Source organism: Salvelinus fontinalis, chromosome 19, assembly GCF_029448725.1.
Source record: "Salvelinus fontinalis isolate EN_2023a chromosome 19, ASM2944872v1, whole genome shotgun sequence".
Classification (NCBI taxonomy): domain Eukaryota; kingdom Metazoa; phylum Chordata; class Actinopteri; order Salmoniformes; family Salmonidae; genus Salvelinus; species Salvelinus fontinalis.
In genome coordinates this window covers 19,802,545-19,817,710 of record NC_074683.1, presented here as the reverse complement: position 1 = coordinate 19,817,710, position 15,166 = coordinate 19,802,545, and the positions used below count along the sequence as shown (strand labels likewise).

The window sequence follows — 15,166 nt, the reverse complement described above, 5'->3', positions numbered from 1 at the left end:
GGTGGTGGTTTGGAGTGAGATACAAGCAACTACACAGAGTGTACAAAACATTAGGATCATGTGCTCTTTCCATGACATAGACTGACCAGGTGAAAGCTATGATCCCTTATGTATGTCACCTGTTAAATCCACTTCAGTCAGTGTAAATGAAGAGGGGATGAGACAGGTTAAAGAAGGATTTTTAAGCCTTGATGCAATTGAGACATGGATTGTGTATGTTTGCCATTCAGAGGGTGAATGGACAAGACAAAATATTTAAGTGCCTTTGAACAGTGTATGGTAGTAGGTGCCAGGTGCACCGGTTTACATCAAGAACTGCGACGCTGCTGGGTTTTTCACACTCAACAGTTTCCCGCGTGTATCAAGAATGGTCCACCACCCAAAGGACATCCGGCCAACTTGACACAACTGTGGGAAGCATTGGAATCAACACGGGCCGGCGTCCCTGTGAAACGCTTTCGACCCCTTGTAGAGGCTGTTCTGAGAGCAAAAGGGGGGGGGGGGGGGCAACTCAATATTAGGAAGTTGTTCCTAATGTTTTGTACACAGTGTATATCATATCGTCATCATTTTTTTTCCTTCTTCATCACAGCCATCAATATTCCTGGGCCCCCCGGACCTGCGGGACCACCTGGGACTCCTGGTCACACTTCAGGGGTAAGTGGTCATCCCACGGTCTGTCATACAGTATTTGATTTTCTTTCTATTTGTTTATCTTTTACCCTGAACGTTATCAGATCGTCAACCAAAAGCCTAATATTAGATGAAGCGAACAGGAGTGAACAAATAACACATTTCTATTCGTGTTGCACTGTATACCAGTACCATGGTAATATCACGGTACCAAAACGTCATGATACTTACGATACCAATACCGTAGTACTGTTCCATTATGATACTACCACATTTTTCAGCCCTAGCGATCTAAAGAACCCGCTGGCGTCTGTTATAAAAATGTAAAAAAAAAAAAAAAAAATGTAAAAAAATTGTACATAAATTCAGTTGAATTTAAGCAACAGCCACTAGTCTCTTGTATGTGCAGGTCGAATAATATCCACGTCATTTTCATGCGCGTATCATGTGTGGCAGCTGTAATCAGCCAGCGGGAAATGTAGACCCTGATGCATCTTCTGTGGTTAGATTTGTACATTTGTTACATTGGATTACCGCGCACAGCGAGTAATGTTGGTACATTGTATAATTTCATCACCTTTTATAACCAAGAGTACAGGCCAATCTGAGTAGACTGCAAGTTCATTGTCATGCAGCCTCAGAGTGACAGATAGTGAAAATGGAGCAATGTTTCGTGACAGGCATGCTGCAAGACCCTTTTCCTATATTCCGGTGGCAAACAAATTTGCCTAGACCTACTGTCAAGTTACCAGGTTAGCTAGCTAGGTAACATGACTGAACAAAGTTGTTTATGAAACCAATAAGTAGCAACCCGGGATTAGTTTAAAACGGCACGTGACACTTCCTGCCACATGGTTTGTCAAATTATATAAAATGCTTGAGAATCCCTATTGAATGACTCATCTCTAGCCTAAATGGTTCAAAAACATTATGACCCATATTTACAGAGATGCCTTTTAATCTTTCTATTGGGATTCACACGAATTTGATTTAATTTCACAAAACTTTTAAAACTAATCCAGAGTCGCTAAATATTGGTTTATTTTTCAGTCATGTTACATAGCTAGCTAGCATGGTAACTTGACAGTAGGTTCTATTGGTTGCAAGAATTTTTATAATTACACATTTGAATCCGGCGTAGTTTTGTGTATCAGCTCATAAACCATGTGCCATTGAATCGGTATGGGAATCTCTTCCCAACTATTTAGCAATCTACAGTGCCTTCGGAAAGTATTCAGACCCCTTCACTTTTTCAAAATTTTGTTGGGTTATAGTCCACATTCTATAATTGATTAAATCATAGTTTTCCCTATTCAATCTACACACAATACCCCATAATGACAAAGCAAAAGCAGGTTTTTATAATATTTGCTAATTTATATAAAATATCTATATTTTATTTACATAAGTATTGAGACCCTTTACTCCATACTTTGTTGAAGCACCTTTGGCAGCGATTACAGCCTTGATTCTTCTTGGGTATGACGCTGCAAGCTTGGCACACCTGTATTTGGGGAGTTTCGCCCATTCTTCTCTGCAGATCCTCTCAAACTCTGTCAGGTTGGATGGGGAGCGTTGCTGCACAGCTATTTTCAGGTCTCTCCAGAGATGATCGATCAGGTTTAAATCTAGGCTCTGGCTGGGCCATTCAAGGACAATCAGAGACTTGTCCCCAAGCCACTCCTGCGTTGTCTTGGCTGTGTGCTTAAGGTCATTGTCCTATTGGAAGGTGAACCTTCGCCCCAGTCTGAGGTCCTGAGAACTCTGGAGCAGATTTTCATCAAGGATCTCTCTGTACTTTGCTCCGTTCATCTTTGCCTCGATCCTGACTAGAGGTCGACCGATTATGATTTTTCAACGCCGATACAGATTATTGGAGGACCAAAAAAAGCCGATACCCATTAATCGGGCGTTTTTATTTTTTTTATTTTTTTTTGTATTTGTAAAATTGACAATTACAACAATACTGAATGAACACTTATTTTAACTTAAAATAATATATCAATAAAATCAATTTAGCCTCAAATAAATAATGAAACATGTTCAATTTGGTTTAAGTAATGCAAAAACAAAGCATTGGAGAAGAAAGTAAAAGTGCAATATGTGCCATGTAAAAAAGCTAACGTTTAAGTTCCTTGCTCAGAACATGAGAACATATGGAAGCTGGTGGTTCCTTTTAACATGAGTCTTCAATATTCCCAGGTAAAAGTTTTCGGTTGTAGTTGAATTATAGGACTATTTCTCTCTTTACCATTTGTATTTCATATACCTTTGACTATTGGATGTTCTTATAGGCACTTTAGTATTGCCAGTGTAACAGTATAGCTTCCGTCCCTCTCCTCGCCCCTACCTGGACTCGAACCAGGAACACATCCAGTTTCAACTGTTCTGCCTGCGGCTATGGAACCCTGACCTGTTCATCGGACATGCTACCTGTCCCAGACCTGCTGTTTTCAACTCTCTAGAGACAGCAGGAGCGGTAGAGAAACTCTTAATGATCGGCTATGAAAAGCCAACTGACATTTACTCCTGAGGTGCTGACTACTGTGATTATTATTATTTGACCATGCAGGTAATTTATGAACATTTGAACATCTTGACCATGTTCTGTTATAATCTCCACCCGGCACAGCCAGAAGAGGACTGGCCACCCCTCATAGCCTGGTTCCTCTCTAGGTTTCTTCCTAGGTTTTGGCCTTTCTAGGGAGTTTTTCCTAGCCACCGTGCTTCTACACCTGCATTGCTTGCTGTTTGGGGTTTTAGGCTGGGTTTCTTAACAGCACTTTGAGATATCAGCTGATGTAAGAAGGGCTATATAAATAAATTTGATTTGATTGACAACATCCACCCTCGAAGCAGCGTTACCCATGCAGAGCAAGGGGAACAACTACTCCAAGTCTCAGAGCGAGTGATGTTTGAAACGCTATTAGCGCGCACCCCGCTAACTAGCTAGCCATTTCACATCGGTTACACCAGCCTAATCTCGGGAGTTGATAGGCTTGAAGTCATAAACAGCTCAATGCTTGAAGCACAGCGAAGAGCTGCTGGCAAAACGCACAAAAGTGCTATTTGAATGAATGCTTACGAGCTTGCTGGTGCCTACCACCACTCAGTCAGACTGCTCTATCAAATCATAGACTTAATTATAACATAATAACACACAGAAATTCGAGCTTTAGGTCATTAATATGGTTGAATCCGGAAACTATCATCTCGAAAACAAGACGTTTATTCTTTCAGTAAAATACGGAACCGTTCCCTATTTTATCTAACGGGTGGCATCCCTAAGTCTAAATATTCCTGTTACATTGCACAACCTTCAATGTTATGTCATAATTACGTAAAATTCTGGCAAATTAGGCGGCCCAAACTGTTGCATATACACTGACTCTGCGTGCAATGAACGCAAGAGAAGTGACACAATTTCACCTGGTTAATATTGCCTGCTAACCTGGATTTATTTTAGCTAAATATGCAGGTTTAAAAATATATACTTCTGTGTATTGATTTCAAGAAATGCATTGCTGTTTATGGTTAGTTACAGTTGTGCAACGATTGTGCTTTTTTCGCAGATGCGCTTTTGTTAAATCATCTCCCGTTTGGCGAAGTTGGCTGTCTTTGTTAGGAGGAAATAGTCTTCACAGTTCGCAACGAGTCATGTTAGCAGGGAATATTAACTAAATATGCAGGTTTAAAAATATATACTTGTGTATTGATTTTAAGAAAGGCATTGATGTTTATGGCTAGGTACTCATTTTTCGCGAATACGCACCGCATCGATTATATGCAACGCAGGACACGCTAGATAAACTAGTAATATCATCAACCATGTGTAGTTAACTAGTGATTATGATTGATTGATTGTTTTTTATAAGAAGTATAATGCTAGCTAGCAATTTACCTTGGCTTCTTACGCGTAACAGGCAGTCTCCTCGTGGAGTGCAATGTAATCAGGTGGTTAGAGCGTTGGACTAGTTAACTGTAAGGCTGCAAGATTGAATCCCCGAGCTGACAAGGTAAAAATCTGTCATTCTGCCCCTGAACAAGGCAGTTAACCCACCGTTCCTAGGCCGTCATTGAAAATAATAATGTGTTCTTAACTGACTTGCCGAGTTAAATAAAGGTGTAAAAAAAAAAAACGTGTACAAAAACACCGATTTCCGATTGTTATGAAAACTTGAAATCGGCCATTCCGATTAATCGGTCGACCTCTAATCCTCACTAGTCTCCCAGTCCCTGCCACTGAAAAACATCCCCACAGAATGATTCTGCCACCATCATGCTTCACCTTAGGGATGGAGCCAGATTTCTTCCAGATGTGACGTTTGGAATTGAGGCCAAAGAGTTCAATATTGGTTTCATCAGACGAGAGAATCTTGTTTCTTGTGGTCTGAGAGTCCTTTAGGTGCCTTTTGGCAAACTCCAAGAGGGCTGTCATTTGCATTTTACTGAGGGGCTTCTGTCTAGCCACTCTACCATAAAGGCCTTATTAGTGGAGTGCTGCAGAGATGGTTGTCCTTCTGGAAGGTTCTCCCATCTCCCCAGAGGAACTCTGAAGCTCTGTCAGAGTGAAATTCGGGTTCTTGGTCACCTCACTGACCAAGGCCCTTCTCACCCAATTGCTCAGTTTGGCCAGGCGGCCAACTCAAGGAAGAGTCTTGGTGGTTACACACCTCTTCCATTTAAGAACGATGGAGTCCACTGTGTTCCTGGGGACCTTCAATGCTGCAGGCATTTTCTGGTACCGTTCCCCAGATCTGTGCCTCGACACAATCCTGTCTCGGAGCTCTAAGGACAATTCCTTTGACCTAATGGCTTGGTTTTTGCTCTGACATGCACTGTCAACTGTGGGACCTTATATATACACGCGTGTCCCTTTCCAAATCATGTCCAATCAATTGACTTTACCACAGGTGGACTCCAATCAAGTTGTAGAAACATCTCAAGGATGATCAATAGAAACCTGAGCTCAATTTCGAATCTCGTAGCAAAGGGTCTGAATACTTATATAAATATGGTATTTCTAAAAACCTGTTTTCACTTTGTCATTATGGGGTATTGTGTGTAGATTGAGGAAAACAAATCATTTTATCAATTTTAGAATAAGGCTGTAACGTTACAAAATATGGAAAAAGTCAAGGGGTCCGAGTACTTTCTGAATGCACTGTATCTGTAAGATCCTTCAGTCGAACAGTGATTTTCAAACAAAGATTCAATCATAAAGATCAGGGAGGTTTTCCATTGCCTCGTAAAGAAGGGCACATATTGGTCGATAGGTAAAAAAATAAAAAGGAAACATTGAATAGCCCTTTCAGCATGGTGAAGTTATTAATTACACTTTGGATAGTGTATCAATACACCCAGTCACTACAAAGATACAGGCGTCCTTCCTAACAAAGTTGCCAGAAAGGTAGGAAACCGCTCAGGGATTTCACCATGAGTTACTTTAAAACAGTTAGACTTTAATGTTTGTAATAGGAGAAAACTGTAAGGGGGGAACAGAGGGTTAAATACACAACAATTAATGAGGGAAATGAAACCCAGTTGTGTAGGAAAACAAGACAAAACAAATGGAAAATGAAAAGTGGACTGACGATGGCTAGAAGACCAGTGACGCCGAACGCCGCCCGAACAAGGAGAGGAACCGACTTCGGTGGAAGTTGTGACAGTACCCCCCCGTGACGCGAGGCTCCAGCTGCGTGCCAACAGCGGCCTCGAGGACGACCTGGAGGACGAGGTGCAGGGCAATCCGGACGGAGACGGTGGGACTCCCGCAGCATTGAAGGGTCCAACACGTCCTCCATCGGAACCCAGCATCTCTCCTCCGGACCGTACCCCTCGCAGTCCACGAGGTACTGAAGGCCCCTCGCCCGATGCCTCGAATCCAGTATGGATCGAACGGAGTACGTCAGGGCCCCCTCGATGTCCAGAGGGGGTGGAGGAACCTCCCGCACTTCAGACTCCTGGAACGGGCCAGCCACCACCGGCCTGAGGAGAGACACATAGAACGAGGGGTTAAGATGGTAATCGGGGGGAAGCTGTAACCTGTAACTCACCTCGTTCAGTCTCCTCAGGACTTTAAATGGCCCCACAAACCGCGGACCCAGCTTCCGGTAGGGCAGGCGGAGGAGCAGGTTTCGGGTCAAGAGCCAGACCTGGTCCCCCGGTGTTTGCCTCACTGCAGTGACGGTCTGCGCTGGCTTTCTGGCGCAGCACGGCACGCTGAAGGGGAACATGAGCGGCGTCCCATGTCTCCTCCGCGCGACGTAACCAGTCATCCACCGCAGGAGCCTCGGACTCTGATGCCAAGGAGCCAGAACCGGCTGATACCCCACTGGAACTGGAAGGGGGAGAGGTTAGTGGAGGAGTGGCGGAGCGAGTTCTGGGCCATCTCTGCCCAGGGCACGAACACCGCCCACTCACCCAGCCGGTCCTTGCAATAAGACCTCAGAAACCTACCCACATCCTGGTTAACTCTCTCCACCTTTGGGGTGAAAACCCGAGGTAAGGCTGATCAAGACCCCCAGACGTTCCTTGAACGCCCTCCAGACCCTCGAAGTGAACTGGGGACCCCTATCAGACACTATGTCCTCAGGCACCCCGTAGTGCCGGAAGACTGTGTAAGCAAGGCCTCCACAGTCTGTAGGGACGTAGGGAGACCGGGCAGAGGGAGGAGACAGCGGGACTTAGAAAATACGGTCCACAACGACCAGGATCGTGATGTTACCCTGTGAGGGAGGAAGACCGGTAAGGAAATTCACCGACAGGTGTGACCAAGGCCGTTGTGGAACGGGTAAGGGGTGTAGCTTACCTCTGGGCAGGTGCCTAGGAGCCTTACACTGGGCGCACACCGAGCAGGAGGAAACATAAACCCTCACGTCCTTAGCCGAAGTGGGCCACCAGTACTTCCCACTCAGACAGCGCACCGTCCGACCGATGCCTGGATGACCAGAGGAGGGTGATGTGTGGGCCCATTAGATCAGCCGGTCACGGACAGCAGACGGAATGTACAGACGCCCAGCGGAACACTGGAGGGGAGTGGGCTCTGCACGTAGCGCCTGCTCAATGTCCGTGTCCAGCTCCCACACTACCGGCGCCACCAGGCAGGAGGCCGGGAGTATGGGGGTGGGATCCATGGGCCACTCCTCTGTGTCATACAGTCGGGACAGTGCGTCTGCCTTAGCGTTCTGGGAACCTGGTCTGTAGAAGAGGGTGAAAACAAAACGGGTGAAAAACATGGCCCACCTTGCCTGGCGAGGGTTCAGTCTCCTCGCCGCCCAGGATGTACTCCAGATTGCGGTGGTCAGTCCAGATGAGAAAAGGGTGTTTAGCCCCCTCAAGCCAATGTCTCCACGCCTTCAAAGCCTTGACGACAGACAACAGGTCCCGGTCCCCCACGTCATTGTTTTGCTCCGCCGGGCTGAGCTTCCTCGAGAAGAAGGCACAGGGGCGGAGCTTTGTCAGGGCCCTGTTGCTCCATCCCGTGCCGGCGGCCAGAGTCCAAAAGTCCATGGCGAACTCCTGGGCGGTTCATGTCCCCTGCCTCAGATGGTAGAGACGTTCACCATCCTCGAAATGGTCCATCCCCGCGTCTCCTTCTCCCCACACGGCATTGGCTCACTCCAGAGCTTTCCCTGAGAGGCACGAGATGAGGGCGGACACCCTCTCACGGCCCGAAGGAGCCGGGTGGACGGTTGCCAGGTAGAGATCTAGCTGCAATAGGAAACCCTGGCAGCGTGCAGCCGTCCCGTCGTACTCCCGGGGAAGGGCGAGACGAATCCCACTGGGACCGGGTGAATGGGAGGCGAGTAGTGGAGGCCCTGGTTGTGCTGGGGTAGGCGCTGGAGGAACTTCCTGTCTCTCCCAGCGGTCCATGGTTTGGACGACGCGGTCCATGGCGGCGCCGAGATGGTGGATCATTGCCGCTTGCTCCTGGACGCGCTCCCCAACCCCTATACCAGGGGCACCTGCGCCTGCTGACTCCATATGTTAGGTTTGAAATTCTGTAAGGGGTGCGTAATTGGTGGCAGGGAAGTCAGAAGCAGGAGAGCAGAACTAGGTAATAGCCGGAGCAGTTTAATTGCAAAACCAACGGCATAAAGAAATAACAAACAGGGGTACAAAACCCGACGCGCATCAGGAAACATGTGCACAAGCACTTAAAACAAACAATTCCACACAAAGACATGGGGGGGAACAGAGGGTTAAATACACAACCAGGTGTGTAGGTAAACAAGACAAAACAAATGGAAAATTAAAAGTGAATCGACGATGGCTAGAAGACCGGTGACGCCGAACACCGCCCGAACAAGGAGAGGAACCGACTTCGGTGGAAGTCGTGACAAAAACTGAGGATGGATGAACAACATTGTAGCTACTCAACAATACTAACCTAGTTGACAGAGTGAAAAGAAGGATGCCTGTACAGAATACAAATATTCCAAAACATGCATTCTGTTTACAAAAAAATGTGGCAAAGCAATTAACTTTTTCATAGTGTTATGTCACAAAGTGTTATGTTTGGGGCAAATCCAATACAACCCATTACTGAGCATAGTGGTGACTGCAACATGATATGGGTATGCTTGTAGGTCTGGCGAGTTTTTCATGATAAAAAATAAACGGAATGGAGCTAAGCACAGTCAAAATCGTAGAAGAAAACCTGGTTCAGTCTGCGTTACACCAGACAATGGGAGATGAATTCACCTTTTAGCAGAACAATAACCTAAAACACAAGGCCAAACCTACACTGGACTTGCTTACCAAGGAACAGTTTTGACGAGTTACAGTTTTGACGTAAAAAATGGTTAGCAATGATCAACAACCAATTTGACAGGGCTTGAATTTTTTTTTTTATAATAATGGGCCCTATGTTGCACAATCCAGGTGTGAAAAGCTCTTAGAGACTTACCCAGAAAGACTCACAGGTGTAATCGCTGCCAAAGGTGCTTCTACAAACTATTGACTCAGGGGTGTGAATACTTAGGTAAATTAGATATTTCTGTATTTCATTTTCAAAATATATATATTTTTTTATACATGTTTTCAGTTTGTCATTATGGGCTATTGTGTGTAAATGGGTGAGGGGGGGAAAAATATATAACCCATTTTCACTTCAGGCTGTAACACAACAACATGTGGAATAAATCCAGGGGTAGGAATAAATCCAGGGGTAGGAATACTTTCTGAAGGCGCTGTATATGTGCCATAAACCAGAGATTGATGTATTCAGTTAAGTGGATTCAGTGGAGGAACCTCAGAGAAAAAGCAGATTCAAAGATTGTAAAGGTGTACTGTATTTTGCATTGGTCAAAAGGGAATGTATTCATCATAACTAATAGGATTCACTGGTTGTTTGTCTGATTTATGTATGTAGTCTTGTACATGTACTATAATATGTACTGGTCTCCCCAGGTGACAGTTTTGAGGTCATACGACACCATGATTGCTACTGCAAGACGCCAGTCGGAGGGCACCCTCATCTACATTGTCGACAAAACAGATCTCTACATCCGAGTCCGCGATGGATTCAAACAAGTCCTGGTACAGTCATACATTTTTCTTTCATATGAGAAATGGGTTGGTAAGGTAGGAAGGAGCTGGAGATGCACATTCAAAAAGTTGAAGTGCAGACTAAAAGAAACTTAGAAAAACACAACTCAGCAAAAAATGTATGTACTTTTTTCATATGCTTATTGTTTTTCAGCTCGGTGACTACAGTCCCTTCTACAGAGATCTGGTAAATTGTTCTATCAATATAAAAAATGTGTAAATAAAAGAGAAAATGTATCAACTTATCAAGTACGACTTTTCATGTCAAATAAATAAAGCTCTTAATCTTCAGGACAACGAAGTAGCGGCAGTCCAGCCTCCCTCTGTCGTCAACTACCCCCAGTCCCAGGATCACTCGGCCAACAATGGAGCTGAACACTTCTCCCAAGGCGGTACCGCCACCCACCCCATCAAGCCCCCTCCTCGGAAGCCTGCGGAGATCCCCAGGCCTGCCAAACCCGACAACCGCAACCCCGACCCCAGATATCCCCCTCAGTATGACCCCAGATATCCCCCTCAGACTGACGCTAGGTACCCCCCTCAGACAGATGGCCGCTACAGCCATGTGCAGCCTGAGAACAGGTATCCCACCCGGCCCGAAAGCCGATTCCCAGTCACCCCCCAGCGAAGACCTGTTCCCCAGCCTGCCGGTCACTTGCACACATCAGGGCCAGGAGTGAGTACCTTGATCATTATTTAATGTGCCTTCCCAGAAAGTATGTATTGTTCAAATGGTCTCATCTAAATAGTGTGTGTAGACCTGAGCCGTTTTTATAACTCATCTCTCTTTTCTGATCAGCTCCACCTGATCGCCCTGAACATGCCCCAAGTGGGCAACATGCGGGGCATTCGTGGGTCAGACTTCCTGTGTTTCCAGCAGGCCCGTGCTGTGGGCCTGAAGGGAACATTCAGGGCTTTCTTGTCCTCCAAGCTCCAGGACCTCTACAGCATTGTTCGCAAGTCCGACAGAGACGGCCTCCCCATCATAAACCTGAAGGTGTGTAAACATACTCCTGAAAGCACAAGTCTAGACTGTGGGGTCCCACTCCTGACACCAAATTGACGTTGTGTTTAGTGAAGTAACCTATTCAATAGCATTTCTAGAGATTGTTTCAATCCAATACGGTTCAGCATCAATTAAGTAATGAAATGCTGCCGTGGGTTTTCATTTTAACCTTGTTACTCTGGCTGACGAACATATATGCTCTCTCCCTTTAGGACCAAGTGCTGTTTAATAGCTGGGAGTCTATGTTCAGTAAGACTGGGGGCAGGATGAAGGAAAATGCACCAATCTACTCCTTTGATGGCCGAGATATCCTTAGGGACAGTGCATGGTGAGTGGTTGCCTCTCAGACACAGCTACACAGTAACATCTCCAGTGTTGAATCAACTCCGATAGTGTTAAATCTACAAAGTCCATTAATAAAGTCCCTGAAGCTAGCTAGCAACAAAAGAACATCTATATTATTATACTACACAGAGTCAATGTTACACTTTCTAAAGTGTTTTCCAACGCTTGTTATTGTTGCATTCATTCGCAATGGTGTAAAGTGTTAAAAATCTATTCCACCAGAGTCATTTCATTTTATTCTAATAGTTGACCACCTTTTTTAACACTGTAGAGTGTTACCTTTTGTTTTACAATATCAACTCTCTCTGTGAAATGTTTGACTCTAATAGAGTTGAATACCTTTTAACACTGCGTGGTCTACACATGTCAAGCTGGCTGTTATAGAGAATTTGCAATTTCTTAAATCTAACCGCGCAGTATCGTTCTTATTATGGCAAATAGTTACTTTCTCATTAGTCATAACATGTCGCCATAAGCAAAAATATTTTTTTTATAAAGTGTGGTAGCTCAAGTGGTAGTCTATGATATGCCAGGGCTTATGCCATACTGCTTATAACAGTGTCATGAAGGCACTGTATTATCACTGTTAACTGGATCATTTTTTTTAATTAAATGTGTCTAATAAGGTGATTAACATAATTTCCTTCGATTTGTTTCCCTTCAGGCCTGAAAAAATGGTCTGGCACGGCTCTAGCAACGAGGGTCACCGCCAGACTGACAACTACTGCGAGACATGGAGGGCAGGAGACCGCGCAGTGACAGGCCTAGCATCCTCACTGCAGTCCGGCCAGCTCCTACAACAGTTGCCCAGCAGTTGCTCTAGCTCCTACATAGTGTTGTGTATCGAGAACAGCTCTCTCTCTCACTCCAAAAAATAATTAAAAAAAAACATCCCTGTCACTTTGGTCCAAGTAAACGCATTACAAGTGTACCAACAGGCCCATTCTTCCTCCCTCCGCCCGTAAAAATATGGCATCTTTCGAACTGGGTCTGAAGCTCTTGCCTGGCAGAGAAGTTTCCCATTGTCTTCTCCATCCCTTCCATAATGCCAAAGAGACGGGTTGAACAGAGGTGTTTGCCTTTTTCTCGAGGCATTGGCACATATTTTCCAAGGGGTTGAACAAGAGAAGAGAAGCTAACTGTGGCAGCATTTTTTTTTATTGTTTGCGTAAAAAAAATAAGTTTGTATATGATATGTCTGTTTGAGTTTTATTTTATTCCTGATTTTATGTTACTTTTGAAGCTGTCTTTAAATTTGGTATATTCAACCATTTTAATGTACCATTTTCCAAATGTTCGTTTTATTTTTATTCCATTTAAGGCTTGTAGTTTACTAAAGGGTACAGCAACCTTTGAAATGATATTTTAAGAATTAAAGAAGATAATAGATATTTATTTTTAAATGAAGTTATGTTAAAAAACACAATTTGATTTGGAGTAGTAACACATGAAAAATGCCTTAATCCATATTGTAGTCAGCACTTTTTCACAGACTATTTCATACATTTACACAGGTGAGGGTGTTTCTAACCTAATATGGAAAAATGTACATTGCGAAAAGGAGTGTGGGGTTTTAGAAATGCATGTCAAAAGAGATTATGCTTTAATGTCAAGATACTTAAAAAAAATAAGTAAATAAAACTAAGGTAAGATATGATGACTCTTATAATAAATATGACTAATTCCTACATCTGTCGAAGTTTACTGTACATGTCGACTTGCCATTTTACATTTGGTGAACATTATGTTTGATATGTCCTCATTGGGCATAGCCTACACTAAATTCACCATACTCATATCCAAGACGCAAGATACAAGATCTTTCGTAACCGTAAAGCAGATGCTGAGACAAATTTGATGTAAGGGTCAATTTTGCTTTTAATCCAAAAATATAATCTTATTGATAATAACCCACCATTGGGGTTTGAAAATGTTTTGAGTTCAATTTGGTGCTAATCTCTATTGGAGTGACTGCTGACTGTGATGGTTGAGGAAACCCAGATGTATTTTAATAAGACACTTTGTAGTGTCTAATAAGTTGCCTTGTGTTGATACATTTCTGAGACCTTCTTGGCTATAGTGCTACTGTTGTGTCTTGACTGAACCTGTGGATAATCATTATTTTTGTAACCACTATGTGCTGTATCATTTCTCAAAGGCACTAAATAAATGTTGTTTTTTAATTCATGACACTGGATACAACGTTTTTTGCAATAATGTTTAGTGTGGCCAATATTTCACGGTAGTGTTACATAATGACTGGTTTTGTTGTGGAAAATGTATGCGCTGAGCAAGTAGGTTTAAAATATGTAAACCCATTTCCACATTACATATATTCTGCTACTATCATGTGGATAGAAATACAGAAGTTTCTATTCTTACCCAATTGCGTGGTTATCATAATTTGTCTGCTTACCAGACAAATTAACAAATGTTTGGTCTACCAGGCAAAATCTTAAAGGTAAACAAGGAATAGAACTAATAATCCCATGAACTGAGATTGGATTTGTTCAATGTAATGACTGGACTATTCATCTGTTTGGAATTTCTCTTCTCTGTTTTCTCCAAAGTAGATTTTTAACCCGTGCCCCAGGAAACTAGTTCCCTATCCAGATTCATGGTTGTCACAGACAACCACCTTTTGATGTGATTGCAATCCCACCTCAGCACCTTTTACTCCAACAGCACTGTTTTATGGCCTACTCAATGGGATTTAGCTGTGTGGCCTTGCAACTACCCTCTTCACACAAATCAATGTCCTTGGTGACAGAGAAGGGTGCTCAAGGTTCCTTGTAGGTGATCCCTTAAATAAGGCTGTTGGAGTAGGGCTCAAACATACTGCATTTGTGCCCTCGGTGCATATACAGGATGATGGTCCATGCCAAAGCTATTGGCACATAGGTCCAGATGATTGTAAAGTGAACGATCATACAATACAGATTGGTGGTCCAGGTCCTCCACATTGTCGTTGGTCATTGTGATGTGTGCATTCTGTTCAATTAGATACGTTTGTATATAGAACGACACATCGTTGTGAAAGATGGACGAGTGTCTGTCCTGTCTATCTGTATGATTTTGTTCATTAACTTCATTGTAGTGATATGGTGTGGTATGTGTTGCTCCAGTGACCTTTGATTGACATTCATACAAGGTGGGACTCTTGCAGGGCTCTTGATCCTTCCCAGACAAGACTGGATTTGTTAAAAATTACAACAAAAGGACCATTCGGAGGCAATGGAGAAGGATGGGATTGGAAAAGAGGAGGGCTCCTGATGCTGAAAGTGGTGCGCCTGGTTGTCAGGTGATTCTGCTAAAATATAGGAAAAGGCTTAATTTGTAACATTGAGTCACCACGATGACATCATTTTTTGATAATGACTATGAAAGCCAATTTACTAGCGGCTAAGTGTCCTGTATGCTCAAAACAAAAGTATGCAGCTCATATATAAAAACCAACATGTAAATACGGTAGCGGGAGAATAAAAAACATAGCACCCTACTAAATTTGATCTCATCCACAGCTTTCTCTTAAGCGTCTCAACCCATCTCGCTTCAGTAGTGTGACTGGTATGGGGCTAATATTAATTGACTGGGGGGCTCAATGTGGTCGAGGCTGTCTTCGGTTGAAAG

At 43.8% G+C, this 15,166-nt stretch overlaps 1 protein-coding gene across 3 annotated transcripts in view; it reads left to right on the top strand.

Annotated features, from left to right (window-relative positions):
• Positions 1–13,726, top strand: part of LOC129816476 (collagen alpha-1(XVIII) chain-like) — a 202,281-nt gene extending 188,555 nt beyond the window's left edge. For all 3 annotated transcript variants that reach the window (XM_055871017.1, XM_055871014.1, XM_055871015.1), the window contains 7 exons: positions 593–657; positions 10,048–10,176; positions 10,340–10,372; positions 10,478–10,861; positions 10,985–11,182; positions 11,404–11,519; positions 12,201–13,726. In XM_055871017.1, the coding sequence (XP_055726992.1) occupies positions 593–657; positions 10,048–10,176; positions 10,340–10,372; positions 10,478–10,861; positions 10,985–11,182; positions 11,404–11,519; positions 12,201–12,414 (1,139 nt within the window). In that variant the 3' untranslated portion in view covers positions 12,415–13,726. The remainder of the gene's footprint in view (positions 1–592; positions 658–10,047; positions 10,177–10,339; positions 10,373–10,477; positions 10,862–10,984; positions 11,183–11,403; positions 11,520–12,200) is intronic.
• The last annotated feature ends 1,440 nt before the right edge of the window (positions 13,727–15,166 follow it).